At 41.1% G+C, this 25,441-nt stretch overlaps 1 protein-coding gene across 3 annotated transcripts in view; it reads left to right on the top strand.

The window, feature by feature from the left end:
- DLGAP1 (DLG associated protein 1) overlaps window positions 1-24,720 on the top strand; it is a 5,750,587-nt gene extending 5,725,867 nt beyond the window's left edge. For all 3 annotated transcript variants that reach the window (XM_044065573.1, XM_044065572.1, XM_044065574.1), the window contains one exon: window positions 20,030-24,720. In XM_044065573.1, the coding sequence (XP_043921508.1) occupies window positions 20,030-20,245 (216 nt within the window). In that variant the 3' untranslated portion in view covers window positions 20,246-24,720. The remainder of the gene's footprint in view (window positions 1-20,029) is intronic.
- The last annotated feature ends 721 nt before the right edge of the window (window positions 24,721-25,441 follow it).

The following is a 25,441-nucleotide window of genomic DNA, read 5'->3' as shown; positions in this document are numbered from 1 at the left end:
GCAGCCCCAATGACTTCCCACTACAGCTGCCAAACAGCTCTCTCTTGTCAGCCCCCTTGGGAGGAAAACAAGGCACTTTTCTATCACAATTGGCATATGATCAACAAAGACAAATGGGTTCTTAACATTGTATCTCAAGGTTACAGGTTCCACTTTTACACTCTGCCAAGGTTAAAAGGAATGCCAAATCTGCCACAAAATCAATGGGCAGAGGCTCAAAAACAAATTACAGCACTCATAGACATGAAAGCTATTCAAAAGGTACAACCACAGGAACAAGGAGAATGATTTTACTCAAGACTCTTTCTGGTTCTGAGAAAAGACAAAGCCTGGAGGCCCATTCTGGATCTTCCTTCTCTAAACACTTACCTGGGTTCCGAAATTCAAAATGTTGACACTACAGCAGCTTCTTTCCATGCTGGGCAAGAAAGCTTGGCTCGTGACCTTGAACCTCAAGGAGGCATACCTGCATGTCCCTATCAGACAAAACTGCAGAAGATACCTCAGATTCATAGCTGGTTCAATGCACTATCAATTTTCTACATTGCCCTTTGGCTTATCTACTGCACCCAGGGTCTTCACAAAGTGCCTGGCACCAGTAATTGCACTTTACAGACAGAAAGCAATTCAAATTTATCTGTACCTGAACGACTGCCTGATTCAAGCAGAGAGCAAGGACATTCTTCTAAAGCATCTGGCATTTGTAAAAAAGTTATTAAGTTGCCTGGGGTACACCGTAAATGAAAAGAAATCAAAACTAGTGCCCTCACAAGAGATAATATTCCTGGGTGCCAACTTGAACACAATGGCCCAGATGGCTTATCTCATGCCAGACAAGCAAGGACAATTGACTCAGTACTTTCAATTGATGGCAACAAAGACCCAACTCCCTGCAAGAAAAATTCTGCAGGCCTTGGGTTACATGACATATTGCATACTACTAATTCCATATGCCAGACTGCATATGAGGAAACTACAATGGTACCTAAAGAGTGTATGGTCTCAACACTGTCAAAGTTTAGAAACAGTTATACCACTAATTCCTTGCCTTCAACAGGAGTTTCGATGGTGGGCTCAAGCTTGTCACCTCAAAAAGGGACAGCCTTTTACTCAACCCACAGCCAGGCAAACACTGAAAACAGATGCATCGGATTATGCCTGGGGAGCACACATGGCAGGAAAATGTATTCAGGGCAAGTGGCCTGCAGAACAAAGACATCTTCACATCAATCAAAAAGAGATGCTAGCTGTACAAAATGCCCTTATAGCTTTCAAGGACCTGCTGCATCCAGGACAACTACTACTAAAGACAGACAACACCACAGTTATGTGGTACATAAACAAGCAAGGGGGCACTCATTCCTACCCCCTCTGCAGACAAGCCATGACCTTGTGGAACACAGCTCTAAACTATCAAGTTCATCTGCAAGCACAATTCCTGCCAGGAGAGAAAAACACACTGGCAGATGACTTAAGCAGAAACATCACGGATCCCCACGAATGGGAATTGAATCCACAAATATTCAGAATGATAACACAGAAATGGTGGAGCCTGTACATAGATCTGTTTGCATCCCCAATGAACTACCAGCTACAGAAATTCTGCACAAGGAGTTACCATCTACAAGCATGGAAAGTGGATGCCCTCTCATTCAGCTGGAAAAACCTGCAAGTATACGCTTTCCCACCACTACCTCTCCTTCCAAAGGTACTCATAAAAGCCAGACAAGAAGAGCCAAAGATTATCCTGATTGCACCAGATTGGCCACGACAGCACTAGTACCCAATCTTAAAGAACTTAGCACAAGGACCACCCTGGATTTTGCCGCAAATCCCACATCTGCTGACTCAGTACAACAATCAGATACTCCACAGCCAGCTAAAGACCTTAAACCTAGCTGCATGGAAGATTCCTTAGTCAAACAAGCAATGCCTCTCTCCAAAGCTGTTATGGATGTCATTCTGGAGGCCAGAAGGCCTAGTACCAGGAAAGCCTATTCGGATAAATGGAAGAGATTCTGTGCCTGGTACCAGGCTCACAGTCTTGACCCTCTTGTCCCAAACATTCCTCAGATACTGCAATATTTAACTGAGATGCTGGACAAAGGCCTCTCCTTTTCATCCATCAAGATCCATGCGTCTGCCATCTCTGCTCATTAAAACACGGATCCACCAATTTTCTCTAATCCTTTGGTAAAACAGTACCTCAGAGAGGCTAAAAACATAAGACCGCCCCGTAGAGCACCTACTCCAACTTGGGACCTCAACTTTGTTTTGGAAACATTAACTTTACCTCTTTTTGAGCCAGCTAACGCAGCAGAATTAAAATATATCTCTTGGAAAACTGCTCTGCTCCTGGCAATAACATCAGCACAAAGAGTTTCAGAATTACAAGCACTAATGGCAGTGGAACCTTTCTTCATTTTCCACCAGGACAGGGTGTCTTTAAGAAGTAACCCTGCATTTATGCCAAAGGTGGTATCAAGTGTGGCTCTAAACCAAACTATTCACTTGCCAACTTTTTATCCAAAACCACAGAATAAAGGAGAGAGACTACTGCATTCTTTGGACATTCATAGGCAGTTACGCTTCTACTTGGACAAAACAAAAGCTTTCAGAAAATCTGAGCAATTATTGGTGACATATGCTGCAGGAGCACAGGGAAAAGCCATTTCAAAACAGACTATTTCAAAATGGATAGGACATTGTATACATTTTTGCTATACACACCATGGGAAACCTGTACCTAGCAGCATTAGATCTCACTCCACTAGGGCAACAGCCACTTCAACTGCCTACCTCAGAGGAGTACCTACCAAGGATATTTTGGAAGCAGCAACATTGAGTTCTGTGCATACCTTCACCAAGCATTACCATCTGCCTCTTTACTCTAAATCCAGAGCTGGCTTCACCACTGCAGTGCTGCAGGGCCTAATAGCCACCCATAATGCCATATAGAACCAGCCTCCCTACCTCAGCTTTGGGATTCTACCCAAGTGTAATGACTGCAGCAGTGTAACACGATGAACATAGTACAGTTTTGCACTTATCATAAATGTAGATGTTCGAGTGTATACACTGCTGCAGTCCAGGTTACCCTCCCTCCCTCCTTCCCCTCTTACTTGCTGGTACGTACCTATGCCTTCTACCCTTTACTACCTATGGGGAGTATTTGCTGGTAACTGAAAGTTGTTGTTTGCTTTTCTTATGTATGTATGTTTTATTAGCAATTTAAATTGCCTACCTATTTGGGGGCACCTGACATCTGGGGCAAGAAAAACTGAAGAAAATGGCGTCGGCTGCATCTTTTATACCCCTGCCACACTGACGTCAGGGAGAAGGCGACAGCAACCGACGCCAGACCAAGACTTTGGAACTCAGGCCGACTGGGGAACCGCCTGACGGCAGGATAACCCAAGTGTAATGACTGCAGCAGTGTCTAAATTCGAACATCTACATTTATGGTAGGTACAAAACTGTACTTTTGTTGCTGTCCAGGCCAAGCCCTTCAAATTGTACATTAGTGAAGACAGACTGGGTCTCAGGTTACCAAACAATCAACAGTATAGTATGTACTGCAGGTGTGTATTCATCAGCCTCTGTCTACACTCTGTACAAACTCAGTAAGAGGTGAAGACATTTTGTGATCAAATGGGTTGTAACTGGTACATAACAAGGCATAACTGACATCATCACGAGCACACCAACAAACAGAATAGTCTGTATGGCAGGAGGCAGTAGGCTTGCAGTACCCCAATTCATGTAAGTAATGTCAATATAGGTGAAGTATACGGTACTGTACATCCAGATATCTTGTGGCAGCTCACCCCTGATACCCCCACATTTTGTAACAGCCTAGGTCATTTATGGTGCTCCCTACCTAGACTCAATAATACAGGTCCATATACCATTGTTACATACACTGGCCTCTGGAATGCATAAGGGTACACATGTATTGTGCAGGAGACGCCCACACATATATGGCCCCAGCTCCACTGTATATGTGGGGGATACAACAGCAGTTGACTAATGGCAGCAATGGCATGTGATATACTCCCAGCCCAATACAGAACAACCCCCAACAGCATGACATATGTGCAAAGCTTGGTATGTAGATGGAGGATGGAGGACAGAGGCTGGAACACAGGCACATATGTGGAACACTGTTGCCATACACTAAGCAACGTGCTGGTGTTACAGGATAGTCTGCAACATACCCTTATTCAGGAAATTGAGGTTAGAAACAGAAGTGGATGTAGCCATGTACTAATAGCATGCAACACATGCACTGCCAGTGTAATATCTGACACAGGACCTGTGTGGTGGACAGACAACACGTGATAGGCATTCCTCTGTCCCATAAGAGGATAGGCCCACAGTAGTGATCTATGCAGACAGACTGCATTCCAAGATACACTAGTATGTACACACACACACACACACACACACCCTGTAACACCAGTACTGTGCAATGCATAACATAACTCTACTCACAGTCTGTCTGCAGTTCCTGATCCTCCTACAAATATGTGGCTACTCTGAGTGTGCAGGTTCTCCTGTAAGAGGTATTGCTACCTGCTGTCTGTAACACTGATGCTCACACACAGGAAGGATGTCCATCACACAGGAAATGTAAAGGGACCATGCCCACATGCTGTAGGGATTTATAGTGGGTGGTTGCCATGACAGTGGTAATTGAAAGTAGTACACGTGTAATTATATATATATATATATATATATATATATATATATATATATATATATATATATATATATATATATATATATATATATATATATATATATATATGACTATCTGGATAAGTATATGTACATATATTTCTACCATATGTTCTGGAAATGGAGTGTAGCCCTACTCCAGCCCCTATAGTTCCAAAGGTGTAGTGCAAGGGGATGTCAGGTATGTATAGCAGGTGTATTACTAGACTTTTGCTACTGTCATTAGGATTGTCTTAACAGACATGGTGTGTGTGGAAGGTGACATCAGCTTATAACATGTGTGCCATTGGCTACTGACAGACATCCTAAGGAAATCATTGTAAAGTACCTCCGCTAGCATGTAATTCCCCTGTGGAGTGCAGCAGAGATATTGGCCAATATATGTGAAATTTCAGACACACCCTGTACAGTCCAGGGGTATACACATAATCACTTAGTGCACAACATGTGTACCAGGCCTGACAATATGGATGTAGACAGCCATATAGATGGATATAACACATAACGACTGGTATACATTTGCCACCATAGGATTTGGATTCACACACTCCTGTCTGGCCTGACACATAATGACTGCTGGTACAGGGGTGCCATGGACACATACTACCCACTAGATATTGACATACATCTGTACAGCATCGCACTGCTATGTCTGCCATGCATGACTTTTAAGGGAGGCCTGGCAGCAGTACATCTGGCAAGTATCTGCACATGACATCTCACTGGATAAATACACTAAGATGCTAGGTGTGTAACAATGCTCTGTGCAGGCTACAGGCAGACTGGCTCAACACTGGCCTACATCTCATATGGGTGAATGCACATGTACCTGCATATATAGCAGGCTCAACAGCCATGTCACAGCACAGGGTAAGATACACCTGTGTGACAGTGCATAACCACAACCAATGTGAACACAGCCACAGCCACATATGGTAAGCTAGCATAATATTACAGTATATGGACTATCTGTTCTACACCATCCTCATATGTGCCACTCACAGAATGGCCCTACATATACTGGGCCGCTACACAGTTTGGTCTGATGGCTGTCTGTTGTATGGGACATGTGTGTGTATGGCCCTACAAACATGTATGGCAAAATGGTACCATACAGTGGGGCAGCATGTAACATCAGATAGAAGGGGAGCTAGAACAATGACATCTACAACAGTCTGTACACAGGCTAAAGTACATATTAACAGTTCACAAACTGCCAACATTCACCATCACTACACAGACCTCAGTACTGTACAATCATCCATAGAATGTCCAGGTTATGTCATGAAATACAACCCTTACTGTACATGACATGTGTAGCAATCTGATATATCACTGGCTTGTTATCAGATATGACGACACTGTTTATGGTCTGCAGCACATATGCACCACTTCATGCATGACATATGTACAAAGGTCGACAGTGGCTGACAGCCCATACACAGGACCAGTATAGACATGTTGCTGTGATAACCTCATAAATTTACCATTGTAACGGGGTTTGTTGCAACATATGTCCTATGAGAGATATGAAGTCAGTAACTGTCACGGCCTTCACCATCTACAGACTGCAATCCTCACACTACCTTCTGCATTCCACAGATAGATGCACCATGACTAACACATGAAACCAAAGGCACAACACTGCCCAGTCTGCAGATGACCCTGCAGATGGGGATTCCTAATATACATGGAACTGACATGGCAGGTATTGTGACATGTACAACAGGCATATCCAGACAAACACTGTTAAACCAACATTACTCCCAAATGCAGTATAGCACCAATTACAGTCTGTAGTCAGGTCAGGCACATCCCTCTCCTGTTTGTTGCCCTTTTTCCACAGTGTATGTTGTTAGAGGTAAATCTCAAATCTATCTGAGATGCTATTTGTCAAACAACAGATTTAGTTCTTGCTCACAGTGACTGAAAAGGGCCAACACCACCATGATGTTCCTAGGTATTGGATGTGTTTCCATGCAATTGGCTATGGGAATGTTACCACAGCTGTTGCACATGCAATCAGTTAGGGGAGGGCTGCAATTCGTGCAGAGGCCATCAGCTGATCATGAGCATCACCTAAAATGCACATGCTGCTGCCTAAGCAAAGCAGGTGTGGGTCTCCACATCCACAAGAGAGGGAGTGGGGGAGACAGACAGAGGCAAATACATGTCAGGGAGGGGTGGGAGAGAAAACTGAAGCATGTTTGTGTCACACACCTACCAGCACAGGGTATCAAACCCCCGACAACTATGTAGTGCTATCACAGTTCGATGCAGTTATTGCATGTGCCACATGGGTTACCTGCTGTGGAGCACTCAGAACATATATGCGATGGTGAGTGACATCTGCAACAGGGATACGGTAGATATATGGTAGGTGATGTACACATGCCTTTCTGCATGAACAGGTGCCAGCGTCAACACAGCCACACTCACACAGGGACGCACACACATTAACACACGTGGCAGGGCCAGGAGTGCAACTCATCACTAGTGGGATTGCCACAACACATCAATGTGCAGGTATCACATGCACAACATGGGTCATAGGGTGGTCGTATGGGCAAAAAGTATGAGGAGGTGTCAGACATCAGACAGCATGCTTCAATATGCCCTGGGGGGTTGTAGTGAGTGTGGATGTGGACATACGCAGCATACAACACACACACGAACACACAAGGTGCCACTTCTGTCATGCATGGGTACATATCTGCATGGGTGTGTCATGGTCAACTGTGCCAGCAGGCTGTACAAGGGTAGGCGATGGGTATACCTTGGCATCAGGCCACATGACAATGGTCTGCATTGTGTCTCAGGCCTGTAGTTTCTGCATTTGCCCACACAGGTGGGTATTGCATCCCCCATCCAGTCACCTGGGTGATTATTGTGTGTGGCCAATGCTGTGCATCAGTTGCCATGTATATGTTCCTTAATCCATGACATGAATGGTGTCTGGGATGTGCACACCTCCCACATGCATGTACAGTGACATGTGGAACTGTACCTGGGGTGTCTGGTCCATGTTGTGAACACAAATTATCATCAGATGTGCCAGTCTTCTCCACCTGTGGCAGTAACTGGTAATGGGTAGCAGATTTACCCTGCACCTACATTGATAGCATGCTAACAGCATTCCCTGATGTCAGTGTCATCTGTCCATACAGGGTATGTTGTCAGGCATGGTATGTCCGTTGGGAGTCACATGTGAAGGCACCACAGGTGGTGCAGGTGTCCATTGGGGAACATGGTGGAGGTGCACTGTCTGCATGTATGTGCATATTGGGCAGATGGGCAGGGTGACATGCTCTCTGTAGCCCACTGCTATCACTGCGTAGTTACTATCAGTGGCCAATATGCGGTGTACTACCCACATACTGGCTGTTGCCTAGACATGCATGTGCGTATGACACATGGGTTGAGTGTGTGCTTTGGGTAATAGTGGGAGTTGCTAACTGTGATTGGCTGGCCTTGATGCCACATGTCTGGGTATGGCTTTGCACCCCAGCCTCTCAGCTAATTTACATCTGTTGTCCCTGTATGGTTGACATTGTGATATATAGTAGGGCCACCATAAAAGAAATAAGCAAATACCCCTCTACATTGCCCACAGGTGTCACACACTCACACCCACCTCTACACAGGATACGAGTTGCAAACACACACACACCTGTCATGTCTGGGAGTAGAACTCCTACCTAACTAGTTTTTTACACTACAGCACTATGCAGTTATAGTACGTGCCACGGACATTACTGAAGTACTTCTTCCCCAAAGGTGTATTTCACAATGAATGGTATCAGCAGGATTGCCAAAGTAGGGCATTTCAATTGTACTGCGAGTGACTAGCCTAAAATGCATTGCTCCCTACACAGACAGTGAGACACACACAAAACATCCACAACTGACATGTATGGGTATAGAACCTCTGACCGAGGTATATATCACACAACAGCATAGAGCTGTTATAGGACGCACCACAGGAATTAATAGAAAAACCCTTCCCCGAAGGTGTATTTCACAATGAATGACATCAGCAGGATTACCAAAGTAGGGCATTTCAACTGTACTGCGAGTGACTAGCCTAAAATGCATTGCTCCCTACACAGACAGTGAGACACACACAAAACATCCACAACTGACATGTGTGGGTATAGAATCCCTGACCGAGATCTATATCACACTACAGCATAGATCTGTTATAGGATGCACCACAGGGATTACTAGAGAAACCCTTCCCCAAAGGTGTATTTCACAATGAATGACATCAGCAGGATTACCAAATAAGGGCATTTCAACTGTACTGTGAGTGACTAGCCTAAAATGCACTGCTCCCTACACAGAGAGTGAGATACACACACAACATCCACAACTGACATGTGTGGGTATAGAACCCCTGACCAAGGCCTATATCACACTACAGCATGGTGCAGTTATAGGTTGCACCACAGGGATCACTAACGAACTTTCTCCCCAAAGTTGTATTTCACAATAAATGACGTCAGCAGGATTGCCAAAGTAGGGCATTCGAAATGTACTGCGAGTGAGTAGCCTATAATGCATTGCTCCAAACACAGACATTGAAACACACACAAAACATCCAGAACTGCCATGGGTGGAGATGGAACCCTACCACAGTTCTAAATCACACTACAGCAGTACGCAGTTACAAGACGTGCTACAGAGATTACTGAGCTATAACCTTCCCAGAGGTGTATTTCTAGGTGGGTGACATCAGCAGCCTTGCCAAAGCTGAATATTTGAATTCTAAGGAATGTGAGTACCCTAAAAAGCATTGTTCTCTACTCAGTCAGAGACACACAGATTCACACACACACACACACACACACACACACACACACACACACACACACACACACACACACACACAGTTGCCAAGTCTGAGGTTGGAACATCTACCTAACTACATTATCACACTACAGCAATACACAGTTACAGGACGCACTACGGAGATTACTGGGCTACACTCTTCCCAGAGGTGTATGTCTAGGTGAGTGACATCAGCAGCCTTGCTAAAGTTGAGTATATGAATTGTACAGAGTGTGAGTAGCCTAAAAAGCATTGCTCTCTACTCAGTCAGACAGACACACACAGTTACCAAGTCTGGGGTTAGAACACTTACCTAACTACTTTATCACACTACAGCAGTATGCAGTTACAGGACGCACTACGGAGATTATTGGGTTATGACTTTCCCATAGGTGTATTTCTAGGTGAGTGACATCAGCAGCCTTGCCAAAGCTGAGTATATGAATTGTACGTAGTGTGAGTAGCCTAAAAAGCATTTTCTCTCTACACAGTCAGAGACAGACAGACACGCACACAAACACACACTCACACAGTTGCTATGTTTGGGGTTAGAACTACTACCTAACTAGTTTATCACTACAGCAGTATGCAGTTATTGGACGCGCCATGGAGATTACTGAGCCAAAGGTGTATTTCACATTGGATGACCTCAGCAGGCTTGTCATAATGCTGCTATGGGGAGGGTGGTGTGTGCATGGGCCATAACCCATTCATGTAGGGGTTGACATGCCACATGTGGGCACACATGGGGTCATATGTCACAGGTATGTGTATACAGCTACTAGATGACTACTTCCTTGTACAGTCATGTTGCACAGCTGGCAAGTGCACCACATAGTCTGTCATGCTGACAGATACTGGTGGTTAGTATCTGCAGTGAGTGACATCTGCACCTCATGTGTTTGGGGCCTTTTAGCTGTGTGCTGGGTGGGACAGGTCCAGATGGCTCCTTGTCACCGTCACCCTCTTCCATACATTTATGTCCGTCTACCTTTGGCTTATTATAGTGTGTTGTCCTTACATATATGTCTGTATTCCTATCCACCGTGTGTGCAAGGCAAGAGTGGTGCATACTGACATGTGTCTGCACTAAGAACTGCAACTGCCAGATATGTCGGGTCTGTTGGTGTTTGCAGATGTGGCCTTCATGTGTTTAAGTGTGTGAGCATGCCCAATATGACCTTTCAGTATGTTGTTGACTGACATTGCCTTCATTCCTGTAAGTGTGTGAGCATGCCCAGTATGGCCATCTGGATTGTATGTGTGGATCAAGTCCAGGTAGTTTGTACTGCGGTGCTGGCCTTTGTTTTGTACACCAACAGGTAGCATGCTGTGTCTGCAGGGTATCCATCGGTCATTTGGCATTGACTGTTGCTACATTTCTGCATAGCGGGAGGGACACCTGACTGTTTCTACATTTCTACACAGGAGTGGGGGGGCACACCTGACTGTTATTATAAGTGTACATAGGATGGAGGGGCACACCTGACACTTTTACACATTTGCTAGGACTGTACTGGTATGTCGGGTACTCCATTTCAGTCTGTAGTCTTACCTATTGTGCTGGCTAGAGGCATACCAGTGTACTACAGATCTTAGCTTTAACTACATACTAGTTTCTGACTTCCTAGCCTTCACAACTGCTTGCCCTGCTGTAGTCTGTCTGTATAGGCATGGGGGAGGGGTTACCCATAGGGCTCATTCAGAGGCCACAGTACAGCATTTGTTTGTGTTGTGTATGCCTATCCTGCTGGCTGTAACTGTTGTTGGGTATGTGACCCCCCTCCAACTGGCATGCATGAGTCACTTACCTTGTGGCTGTTCCAGTATTGAGGGTGGTGCTACAGGGCTGCCTATGTCGGATGCACACAGTACACTCCCTATACATGGTTGAGCACTGGTACTGTCATGTTTGACATCCCTTTTACTGTATGTGCGAGTCAGAGAAAGGTGTCATTCCCTGGGTCCCTACTGTGTCAGTGCATGTGCTATGCGTTGCATCTTTGCCAAGGCCAAGGCATACTGGGCATGCCTCCTTCTGCCTACTGGGGCAGGCTCAGGTTGTTCCTCCTCTGAATCACTCTGTGCCTGTGCAGGCCTTGGCAATGGTGGGGGGGGGGGTGGCCCTGCCCCATGCTGTTCCTGCTGCAGCTGTTTCCACAGGATCATATTGTGTAGCATGGCACATACAAGAACAATTTGGGTACATGTAGTTGGTGAGTACTGCAAGGCTCCACCAGATATGTCCAGGCACCAGAACCGTGACTTGAGCATCCCAAACACATGCTCTATTATGATTTGTGTTTGGGCATGTGCCTCATTATGGAGTTCTTGTTTGGGTGTGTGTGCATTTCTGATGGGTGTCATCAGCCATGGCTCCAGTGCGCATCCAGCATCCCCCACTACCATGCGGGATGTCCCCACTGGCAAATGTCTGGTACAACTGCGTCAGATGCCAGATGTGGGAATCGTGGTAGCTTCCAGGGCAGCCAGGACACACATTCATTATTATGCCTTGGGCATTGCACATGACTTGGCAGTTGATGGAGGGAAAGCCCTTGTGGTTGATGTAGACCTTACCCCGCTCACCAGGTGGTGCTTTGATGCATATGTGCGTGCAGTCTATTGCACCCACAACCTCAGGGTATTCTGCTATTTGGTGGAAGAGACGCATATTGCTGGCCACCGCCTCACGGGTGTTGGGGAAATATAAGTGCTTACTGACATATGCTGACATGGCATCCAGGAACTGGTGGAGTACCCTGGTTGCTGATGCCTGTGAAATCCCCATCATATCCCCAGTTGGCCTTTGGAAGGTACCTGTAGCTAGTATTCTTAGGCCTACACATATCTTGATATCCAATGGGATGGGTTCCCCTCTGTTAGTTCTGTGTGTGAGGCGTGGCCGGCACAGCTCAATAATTTGCTGTATGAGGTAGCTGTCCACCCTATAGCACTCTGCTCCACTATCTCCAGCTCATGTAGCCCTTGGTAGGTTACCCTGGATCTGTACACTCTTCTCTATCTCCTCACTGTGGGTTGCTCAGTAGCATTCATATCCTCACCACCCTCAGCCTCTTGCACATGCTGGTTTATGATAGCAAAAGCAGCCCCTAACATTTTTTCTCTTGCTTTCGTTTTGTAAAATTTCCCCGTTTGTATACACCGGTGGTGCAGAGTTTTTTGGAAAAACAAGGGGGAAAGGCGTTTGCATAGTTTATAGTGGTGTGCTGGGCTGGGTTGGTCTGCTGCCTGTGTAATTGGCTGATTCTGATACATTTCACCTGTCAGCTAAGCTAGTTCGCCTTGCTTAACTTCCTGTTGCTGTTTTCCCTTTCCATTGCCTCCCTGTTTAAGCCCGTGTGCGTGCTGCACAAATGGAGAGCTCAAATGTGCACAGAGCTGCTATTTCCTGGTTTAACTTCTTTTTTCTTCCTGTATAACCCGATGTGTGGCGCTCACACCCGCTTACACTTTGTAAAGAGTGCTAGGCAGGTTTAGACACACCCCTAGCTTAGCTGTGCTATGCTAGGAGCAATCCCGAGTCACAGGACTCCAATCTGCGTACAGTATGCCTGACAACCCCCCATGATGTCACCTATATCCTAGTCTTGCACCCAAATCTTCATACTCTTACACTGATGGGACCTGTCTCACATGCTGTGGAAAACTGGGATTCACTATCCTTCCCATCATTTGCATATGATTGCCTGCTAATGCATAGTTACATGTCTCACACTGAGTCTCCCCCCTTAGCAACCACTACTCACTGGCTAGGTTGTCTTCTGCCTGCCATTGACTTACATGGCAGAATACTGATTTTAGTTAGAATGCTCATTTTAGATGTATTTGCTTATTTTCCCCCCAATCCAGTTTGCTCGCTGCTGCCCCATGCTTAAACAGCCGAGATTGGCGAAAAAAATTAAAAGTTGATTTTTTTTTAATTTTTTAAACAGTTTGTAATGCCAGTGGCCTTATACTTGGCCATTGCCATGCTTCCTCAATGATATGTAGCCTTTATTTGGAGTTGTCATAGCTCCGTTTTGCAATTTGTAGAAATGTAATCGGTTACTAACCGAGTACATTTCTGCAGATTGCACTAGTCTTGCACAGACTATTGCAAGCTTCCTGGATTGCAAAATCACCTCATTTGCATGGATTTCTCCTGCAAATTAGGTGATTTGCATATCAGGGCTTAGTCCGTGCAAGATTAGTGCTGGAGCTCTCGTGCACGCCCCTGCCGGCTGTTCCTGGATCGCACAGCAGACATATTGCATGCGTGAGCTCTTGCACTCATCTTGCACTCTGTGCAAGCTGTTGAGAATCCGGGGGTTTGTCTTAGCCTTTTATTGAGTGCATGATAAGTAGCAGAATTCATGGCTTACAGAGTCATGTACTCTGAACATTTTTTCAAAAAGAGAGACATCTTTCCAAGGGATGGCCCCAGACAGTGTAGTAATAGTCTAATATGACTTTCCAAGCCATTCCTATAAGTTGAAAGGTGTAGTTATTTTGCATTTACTGTTTATATGACATTTATTACATATATTTATTTCCTTTTCTACATATCAATCCATGACAAGTCACCATACTTGTGGTGTGGCCGCACCTTTATTTCTGGATATACCAGAACAAGTTTGATGCAACATTTTTAGTATTACGGAGTGACCTTGTAGAACTATGAGTCTAGAATGCCACAGTACACTCCAAGCTCTGACAGTTATGGCTGGCATTCTAAAACATAAACATTGGCTCACAAGTAGTATCACCAGGATTTTAGGAATTGTACAACAACTTCTCACAAATCACCACCATCCCCATGGAAATATATCACTCACACGCACCAAGACAGAGTGCATGTCTTGACAGCATGCAATTTAATAATAAAGGAAGACAGCATACAATTTAATAATAAAGGAAGGTAAATGCGCTATTTTCAGTTTAAGCTCTAGCATGTCTCTGGACAGAATACACAAATTAATCAAAAAAAAGTATATGCCATGGTATGCATTACACATGGCCTGGCCACACTTTTACTTATTTACTGCAGGCCAACCTTTTGATAAATAATCGTGCACTTTTCTTTTAAATGACATCTTCACCATTTCATTGTTAAATGTGCTCATTATACACTAGTGCATTGTCCATTGCATGTAACATCAGTCCTAGATCAATTATATGCAGATCTATAAAGTTTTTCAGAATGTGTATCCTGTTCAGTGCAACAGCATTAGCATAAACCTTAGCAATAGCCCACTCCTTCTCTCAGCAGGACCACCCATCGCTGTACTCCTGCTGAACTCATTTATAGATTGGGTTCACTTTTAAGTAATATGTGAAACATGACATACATTTCTATGAAAACATGACCATATTGTGAAATATTTATATTCCAAAGGTTGGGGTATTTCTTGCTTCTCCAGCTGAGAATACTTTTCTCTTTGTAGATATCAGCATATGAGGCATGATAAAACAAAGGGGTTTGTCATAATCATCAAGCATTCTGTGTAAAAGCACAGGTCCTATATGATGAGCAGAAACTTGACAACAAAGGGTCAATTCTCTGTCAACTAAATAATAAACAGGTAATTCAGCAGATTATAAGAAGCTGTTTACCTTTTGGAATACTATTTTCTGTTCCCCATACCAGTAGTGCATACATATTGACATTATAAATGAAGCAAAGGATATATTAAGGTTGCCAAGTTTGGTAGATATTTTTCTGTAATAATTAAGTAAATGGAAATTTGTCTTTAAGTGGAAAAATATTTGTAGAAGATGAAGCATTGACAGTGGCTTTTGCATTTTAGTCTTTGCAGGATATAAACCATGTGCATTACTGTGCGTCTTAAGGGGTCCCCCTCAGAAGATCAACTTTAAAGAAAGTTGAACTTCATTCTTTAGGCCACGTTTTGTGTGCAGATCATGGCTAATTCCTATCCTTATAATGGTTTAAACAAAATGTCTATGACTAACTTACAGCTATCCTACACACAGGTCTTCACTCCCCCGGATTCTATGCCCTGACTTCACTAATTAAAATCTTCATTCTGACGGAGTTCCTATCACACATGACTCATCTTCTAACATCAGACGTGCTCATTTCCCCTTCTAAAAAGCTGTGTATAATCAATGGAACATTTGTTTTTCACAATAAATTACACTAATCTTTCATCTGCCTTTCTTCACAGGCTCTTTTTGAGCCCCTTGGATGTTGGCAGCTGTTGTGGCTATAAGCATGACATCTAGTCTCAAGTCTACATATTCAACTTTCCTCTCCCTTAAAAAAAGCTTTTGCCATCTAACTTTTGATGATATTTACAGTATATTGCCTGGATATGTAACTGTGCTCATTTGCAATGTCACACCGTGTAATTTGAGACTGATTTCTTTGACTTTGCACGTTGCATAGTAATGTGTGCTTCTGTGGTACTGTTTCTGTTTTACTTTTCTCGTGTTGCTCACTGAAAATGAAAATAGTCTGTGTTTGTAATATAATGGAGCTTTTCTCTGCAGATCTCCAACAAAGTGGGGCGTGAGCTCTGCCCAGCCAGAACTTTCTGGTAAACGAGTACAAATAAATAAATAAACCATATAAATACATTAAATGTACAAATAAATTAAAAAAAAATACATACAAACAAATAAAACATACAAATAAATAAATACCACATTTAACTTCTAAAGTCTTCATGAAAGGAAGATAACCTCTTTAAATCCTTCTGTAAACTATATTAGTATTTATCCTTGTGATAGCACTCAATGAAACATCAACTTTCACAGAGTCATGGAAGAAAGACTGACCACTGGAAACCCAACCACAAAGCAAAACAACAAAAATAGCACCGTACACTAAAAGCAATGTTCCTTACAGGGAGCAAGGTGTCCCCACCCCCACACCCACATTTCTTAAATTATTCTTATACTAAGGTTGTATACCTCTGGATGGAGAAAAAAAGTCAATGTCATTTTCATGTGCTTTTGTAAACTCTGAGTTAAAGTCATTGGTGATTTTCTAATGTCTGCTTTTCATCATCTGCTTTGTGAATTCAACAGCTTGACTGTCAGGTTTCACAGTGGTACCAAAAAATGTCATATTACTCATCATGTTGTAAGTTTATTCTTCATCATATTGAATTTGTTTTCTCAGAAAACTTTTGTAAATTAGAACTTTATAATGCAGTTGCACAATTTATTTTTCTCGTCACATCACCTGCTATTTTTGTACACAATCTTCACAAAATCTGCATCACAACAAGTACATTCCCTTTGAAGATGTAAGCTTATTAGCCAGAGAATATATGAGGCAATACTTATTCACAGAAAGGATGGTGGATAATTGCTGTAACCTTTAAGAGAAAGTATCAGTGTCAGAAATGGTGACAGAATTCAAAATGGCTTGGGACCCATTTTAGTTTTGTTAAAAAGTGGAAGACAGGAAGCTGTTTGGCTGAACGTGGCTTGCACAGGAGCCATGTGTGATGTAGATATGCCTTCCTGCACTACTCTGATAGGCTTCCTGCCAGGTAGTGCTTTGAGCATATGCCTCAAGAAGTGATTTACAGCTACCAATTCTGAAGATTGCACTAGTCTTGCACAGACTATTTCAAGCTTCCTGGATTGCAAAATCACCTCATTTGCATGGATTTCTCCCCAAGTGTCATAACTTAAAGCAGAATTCTCCCCAGACCATACCATCCAAAGGAAAGCAGACTGGTGAAGGCATAATATATTTCTCAGTAAGCTAGTGCACATTATTTGCTTGGATGTGTTATCCAAGTAATGGAGTAATACATGCTTTTAAGTATCACTGCCCCACAAACTGTATGATGTTTCCCAATTTATATCTGGGAATACTAACAGCTAGTTACTTTCAGTTACATTAAGCGCATGCAGAAATTAATAAAATGTTATATTTATTCTCAGTTTTATGTTAACAGTTATAATAACATGGTACATTTAATATATTTATTTATTTATTTATTTATTTTATATATAAAGTTCCGCTGTGGAGACCCCTAACCAGGAAAAGCCAAAAGACACAACAACTTATAAAGTAAAATTATCTTTAAGTTGTGTTTTATAAGTATTTAACAGCGTGACCAAAACTCAGCATCTGCAAATCTTGCTTTGTTTATTTAAATGTTTTTCTTCATGTTATGCAATGTCTTCTTAATATCATGAACACATTTCCAAGGCAAAAATATAGATTATTTTATTGCTGATTTTCATAGTTTAAGTTATAAAAGGAAAGACAGACAGAGAGCATAATTAAGGACTTAAAATTAGAAAACATTTTGAAAGGAATAATGTAACTTTAATGCCTGTCATTTTAGAAGTATCAATGAGTTTGATTATGTTTTTGACATGCTCCAAAGGATTTTCCCAAACTGTTCTTTTCACAGGAATGCATCCAAACACAAAAGTGTTATGCTAACATTGCTTCCATTCATTCTTTTAAAATGTTTTGCTTTTACCCAGTAAGCTTCAGAGTGATTTGTGAGAACTTTACTAAGTGGATTAAAAAGTCTTCAAAACAATTACCTATTAAATGTCTGCAGTTTATATATCAAGCTATTCCCTTTACCAATGCATGCTCCCTTTTGATCCAGCTGTGTAGCGTATAACAGTTTCTGGCAATATGTGTCTTTCAGTATTTGGAAGAAAGTGGAATCATCTCTTCTTTCTACAAATTAAAGCTGTTTAATTTTTGTGTCAGTACCACAAATCTCCAAAATTTGCTTATGTCCATGTTCCATACTTCTGCCAATGCATTTGACTTTATGAACAACATACGTGTCAGTCTATAGCTACTATACTCTTACCTCAAAAAAAAAAACCTTCTTCTGCCACTGTTTACAAATGATGTGCACCACAGGGCAGGCTTGGTGTGCCACTTGATGGTGTACCAAACCCTGTTCTGATTCATCAAAGTAGCAGCACAGTGGGGTAAGACATTCTACTCTGTCTTACCTCATTGCACAGGCCTTGTACTCCATGCATGGAGTGTATATGCAAATCCCCCACACCCCCAAATGCTCACCATTATTAAATAAATAATTTTAAGAGTAGTGGTTGGTCCTGTTTGGGTAACCAATGGGAATCCAACTGCATAGCCTGTCCCTGTCAGTGTAGCAGCCTCTCCCCTTCCCTGCTACAGTGTTGCCCAGCTGACAGAGCTGAGCAACATATTAGCACCATTAAAATAAAAAAGTAAAGAAAATCCCCACTGCACAGTAATGAAAACCATACCAGCTATGATATCTCCTGTGAAGCAGGCAACCCTGCTATCACAACTAAACTTGGTCGACCACTTTCAGTGATACCAGTCAGCTCCTGCTATGTGAAGCTCACAAAGCACAATATCCCTGACACCCCCCAGTCCACCTTCATGTCTAGAGAGAGAACATTTTTTTATGAATCTTTCCCAGACTGGACAGTGGAGCACCGTTCACCAGTGCCAGGCAGGTCAATCAGATATGTTATACCTTAGTACAGAACTACATATGTGGCTCTGTTGCAAGCTATAAAACCCCTAACTGAGCTGCCCATCACTCCTGGGCTGTATAGTGCTAATATAAGAAATGGAATGTGCTTCAAATCTGCTGAAGAAGCCTGAGTTTCCTTTATCTTACAGAAATCGAGTATGCCCATATCTTTTCATTTATACTGAATTCATACAGGCAGCTCAGTCCTTTATAGAGACAAAGCAACTGTGTATACAGACCATCTTCACAAAAAGAGATTTAGGAGGAAAAATGATACCTTTTGATGGTATAAGGTAGTTAGTGCAGGAAAGAGGTGAAGTATGTTTTCACAGAAGTAGTGATGGATTGTTAAAGCCTCACAGCAAGAGGTTCTCCGGTTCGATCCTCGGCTGGGGTGTCTTCTGTGCAGAGTCTGCATGTCCTCCCTGTGGTCGCGTGGGTTTCCTCCGGGTGCTCCGGTTTCCTCCCACATCCCAAAGACATGCTGCAGGTGGATTGGACACTCTAAATTGGCCCTAGGTGTGTGTGTGAGTGTGCCTTCTGTGGAAGGTTGGGCGCCGGGCTGGCAACTCGACACCGTAAAACTCCACTGCCATTCAATGTGCGGACAGGTGATCCGCTGTGGCGACCCCTAAGCGGGATAAAGCCGAAAGAAGAAGAAGAAGAAGAAGAAGTGATGGATTGTTAAAGGCTTACTGGTGAGGCAGGGCAGTCATGTAATGTAGTTTTAGCCATGTCACTTCTGTATTCACATCTAAAATTGTTGAATCAAATAAATTTTTCTAAAATACCTATCATGATGTGACAAGAAAAAAAAATTATTTCAACACAATACGTCTAAGTATCTTCCAGTATTGAGGCTTATCATGCCACTGCCATATGCCTTATATAGTTGTAACCCTACTGTTGACTGTATTATTTTCTTTTAACTTATTACACTTTTTCCTTACTGACTTTTTTGTCTCTTTCAGGAGAAAAGGATTCCTCCTCCTGTGCCAAAGAAGCCACCAAAAGCTCATGCTCCTCTCATACGAGACAGATCTCTGGAAAGTTCCGACAGACAGAGACAGGAAGCACGTAAGCGACTAATGGCTGCCAAACGAGCTGCCTCAGTGCGACAGAACTCTGCTACAGAGAGTGCAGACAGCATTGAAATCTACATACCAGAGGCACAGACCAGGCTATAGACCTTTGAGGAATATAAACTTGTAACATATAATACAGTTCCTACTGGTCTTATGAGTGAACACAGCGATTTATATTCCTTTTACTCAGTTCTAAACATTTTCTAATGATCAGAACTGTTTACCATTTTTATGGTGATAGTTGCCAACTTGCCAAGAGACATTTCTATAAACCCTACTAATATGTTCTACCATTAATGGATTTCCTCTGCTTCGATACATATATCAGTACTCCCACAGCTCCCAGGCTTCACAAAACATAGTCTTTTTCTGTAAAAAGAACAATTTCCTGTACAGTAGATCCATCCTGTCAAATATGTTGATCTTTAGACTGCCTAAGTATTAACCAGTAACTTTATGTACAGCAATAGAATATAACAGGGTACCTTGGCATTATAGTAATGCAGAGCCTTCAATTTGGACTCTGTTGTCTTCCTAATATATTATGGAATTTTTTTTCCTGTATTTTCTTTCTTTTTGAGGGGGGAGGGAGCTCTAACTCATGTTTTTCAAAGCTGATATGGCACTTTATTCAGGACTTGCAGCCACACCTTTTCACCTGAACTACTATGCTGAACAGAAAGAAAAAGGAAGAAAACATGCTCGCAGCAAAGCATTTATGTTGCTAATGTACCAAGCCATAGAAAAGAGCTTTCTTTGTATGTTCACGGTGTTTACTAACCTGTGGGTACACAAGGTCCCTTTAGAACCTGTTTGCCGCTGTTTATATAAGGAATATAAAGCAAGTTAAAAAGAAGGTGATAGGGTCTGAAAAGCTACAGCGACTGGTGGCAAGGCAGTTGTATGAAAAGTTTGTTGTGGTTGAAGATTAGCTTAAAATGTGCAATTTGGGAGTCTCTTCAAATGTCTATTTTTTATTTAACTTTTTGTTTGACTCTTTATAAACACTGTAGGTTGAATTTTCTTCTCTGTTGTCTAAAGTTCAGCTTTCAGCTCTTGTTCTGGTCACTGATTTATCAGGCTGCATGCATCTCAGGTGGAACAAATGTTGCAGGCAGCTAGAGTTTTTGTGACTGTCATTGCTGAGATTGGTTAAGGTGGCCAAACACGTTGTCACCACCAGTTTATTTTGATGGCAAGAAAATGCCTACCCCCTAAAGAGATTTATCCCCCTAAAGAGATGCGTGTTTTATTGTGGTGCAAAACAGATTGCTATGTTAATACAAGGAGGTTTCAGGAGACAAAGCCCCACCCTATATGGAGTATGAGATTTGTCTCAGGAAAAAAAATCATTTATTGTTCATTTTCATATTAATTAACAACCTGCCAGCAAAAACAGCATTGTGAAAGTTAACTAAAATTATCATTATTTAGTCAGTTATGTAATTTGCTACATTGACTAGTTTCTTTAAAAAAATTTGTAAACTATGCATCTTGTAATAAATGTCATATCACTTGTGATGAAAGTTGATTAATCATCTTATTAAACCCTTTTAGAAAATAATTAAGGGTCAGAATTCCATGGTGTATTTCATTAATTTATGTTTCTCTGTAACTTTTAGTACACATGTATTCTATATACATGTTATTCATCTGCAAATCATACATTGAAAAGTGTCACAGATTTTTGATATTTTTTTCTGCTGTTAGAAGCATAATGATGTTCAGCTTTTCATGAAGTACTTTCATATAACATTTATTTATGAATATAATGTATCTGTATATTGACTGTATGAGGCAGACTTTTTCTACTGCAGCAACAATATTTCATACTTCTACTCATTAAATGTATATCAGAAAATTCTGCAGACTTACCTGAAAATGTGTGACTCAGTGCAGACCCAGACAGGAGGCGATACACTCCCTGTCAGGGCATGTATTTATACACTTCTACAAGCTTCCAGCAGTTAGCGCAGAAGACTAAAGCTCTGAGCTGCTAATGATCTGCTTCCTGTGCCTAGAACAGAGGGTTTGAATCCTTCCACCTTCCTTTGCCTATTTTGTGACAGTGAGTAAGTCAGTTAACCGGGTAGTACTAACGGGGTACCCTCGAAAAGGGGCAAATAGGTGAAAAAAAGCTGTGGTGCTTTGTAAATTGCACCTTTCTACAATTAATTTTGAAAACTGCAGTAGGGCAAGGTATGTCCATGTACTATACAGTGTAACATTAGCTATGAGGTGAGACAAATATTTTTTTTTACTTATGTAGGAAAGCTTTTCAGTTATCCTCCATAATGTTGTATTTCTTTTAATATGTTGCATTTTTCTACAAGTTCCTCATTGTAAAGAAAACCTTTGATGCAGAATATTCTCTTTGAAATTAGGCTGTTCTGGCAGGCAAAAGGAAGATTTATGTGCTTTAAGTGACTTTTTTAAGTTCTTCACTTCACTCCTTTTCATTCAGTCTTGTATGCCTCAGAGTAAAACCAAACTCTAAGTGATATGTTTGTCCTGAATAAGAAATAAGTTGACCAGAATTTAATACTTATGCCATTCTTCATAAATGGTACTAGATTTTATAAATTTGGGGGTTAATTTTATACCTTAAGCTATATATAACTTCTTAAATATTAATTCTGATGGGAAACCTAGTTATCCTTATCTATAATATTCTGTTTTAAATACCTTACATGCTTTGCATACATTTGAAAATTTAGAAAATAGGCATTTTGAAATGCCTAAAATTATGTATTTAAACTAAGCAGTATTCTAAGTGCAAAGTAACAGCAAGCCCAAATGGTTTGCTGGCGCAACAAAAATGAATTTCCTAAAAATATTTCAAAGCATCATAAAACAACACCTATATTATGCTTAACTCTTGAAGCCATTGGCATGTCATGAGTTATGCAGTCATTAGAAATTAGGTAAAAATGTTTACTTTTGCGGTCTGTAAAACAAGGGCTAGATGTTTTAAATATTAAAAACATATTTTTGGTTATAGTTTGTATACATACATCTGCTTTACTGTATATTACCAGTTGTTTTTAGGTTTGGGTAATTATCTGCGTGTTGCCAGATTTGTATTGGTACAAACTGGTCATGCCTGCATGCATAATTATGAGTTAGCTGGCTTCTAAATGAAGTCACCCCCCCCCCCCCCCGCCTCTGACATAGAGCATATTGTGGCTTCTGAAAGTCTATGAGGTTGTATAATTTTAAAAAACGTGATATTCAAACATGTTCAAGAACAGTTAAATGTACAGCAGCACAGATGGGCAAAATATATATTTTTAATTTTTATAAAATTATTGGCTGAAATTTTTTATAGAATGTCTGCAGGGCAGTCATTTCAACAAAGCAAGATTTAATTAACTCAGTAAAAAAAAAAAATCTAACGCCAGAGTTTTGTTTTTATTAGGGAGCTAAAAGAAACATATCTAATTCAAAATAATAGCTGACAAGTACAATAAAAATTCAAATGCACAGCAACAGAGAACTCTGGAAATGTTCATACACAGCTTAAAACAGAAAATCTTTGCAGTACAATCTTTGAGAAGAAGGGTTTAAAGCTCTAGCCTTTCATTTCAGTGCAAGAAATGGATACTGGAGCAAGAACAAAGTATTTTTCTAAGTCATTGAGTTTGTAGCAGCAAAGAAAAAGCAGGGACATTTTGATGGTTAAATGACATTCTTGAATTTTTTGACAGAACATAATTATTGTAGAAATGGACTGAAATACTGATAACACATTTTCACAAATAGGTAGCTACTGTCCATTTGTGTTAAATTGGTTACTAGTACTGCCATTGGGAGTTGTATCACTGACATTAGTGTTAATTTTGAAGGACAAAATATCAATTCTGTGTGTTGTTTATTTATCTTGACTAAACTGTTCATAATTTATTTTTTATTATTATTATTTTTTTTTTTTTTTGCAATCAGTTATATCTTAAAGCAAACAGATTGCATCAGTTAAAAATCAGATCAGTCGATATAATTTATTTGTACAAAAGGTTTATTTCTGAATGAAATGCATAGTATTCTGTTTATGTCATAAAAAAGACATCCTGCTAGCTTAGGTTTAAAGGTGGTTTGCAAGTTTAATAACAGAGTGACTATATTATTTTCTTTACAAAATGTTACCACACATATACTTACACCTCTTTCTTTGTAAAAGAAGTTGAAGTACTGATGAATAGTTTTTTTATGTACTAACAAACCTAAGTGAACACAATTATTTTGTTGTTAATGTACAGTTTGTCCTTTGTGATGACTTAATATGCATTATATATAAAACAGTTTCTCTTTTCATTTTGCTTATACGCTTTTGTTTGCCTCTTGCAATTGTTACTAAGTGGAATGTAAACTGTTGACATATCTGTATACCTAAATACATTCTGAAACATTTTACTATTAAAATAACATTGAAGAGGACAATGAAAGAGAAGCAAAATGGGAAAATCATTACAGCTAAACAACTTTTTAAAAGAATTTGAAATGTTTGTGTCTGGTCAGAAACATGTAAATAAATTAATGTTACCCTTACTGTACAAAATATTAATAAAACAATGAAGACATCTTTTGTGCAGTCTCTGTGTAAGTGTGTATGACTTGCAACTAAGTGAAGCAGCTAAGAAGAGGAAAAGCTTAATGAACTACATGCTTTGACATCTCTAGATGAGAGGTATTTAGTTGAAATACAGCTCCCGGGATGGATTTCATCAACTACATTTCAGTGAGTATGGATCTGTATCACAATTTGTACAATGAAACATTTCATCTCTAAGTTTCCTGTGATGAGCAAGCCCCCCCCCCCCCCCCCCGGTCTGGAAACAACATATTTCATTTCTGGAACACATATCTCTCCAGAATGTTCTGTTTAAGTTACAGATAACATTCAAGTCCCCTGGACCTTGTATTTCTAATATTCTTTTTCTGTGCTACCTAAATTAGGTCTTGCCAGATAAGTTGTGTCATGACTTCTTAACAAGCCTCTCAACTTGTTTGCTCAAAAATTCTGGACAAAGTTAAAAATAATAAGGTAGGGAACAAAACCCCCAGTTCAGCTGCATTTTTAAGTTTTGCACCAATACACTTTTTCAGAACAATAAGAACTATGAAACTCTTAATTTCTGGCATTATTGACTGACTGTAATTCTCAATGATTTACCAGAAAATTAAAATTTTTATGAGGAGCAGGGAAAAACATGAGACAAAATGAAGAAAATTATAGAAAATCAAAAACAGTCAAGAGGTATGATTCTTCGGTTGTATTTTGTGCAACCTATCATAAGATTA

The sequence above is a fragment of the Protopterus annectens genome, chromosome 3.part0, assembly GCF_019279795.1.
Source record: "Protopterus annectens isolate FY-2018-M chromosome 3.part0, PAN1.0, whole genome shotgun sequence".
NCBI lineage: Eukaryota > Metazoa > Chordata > Ceratodontiformes > Protopteridae > Protopterus > Protopterus annectens.
The sequence above is the reverse complement of the archived record's forward strand: the minus strand, read 5'-3'. Positions and strand labels throughout refer to the sequence as shown.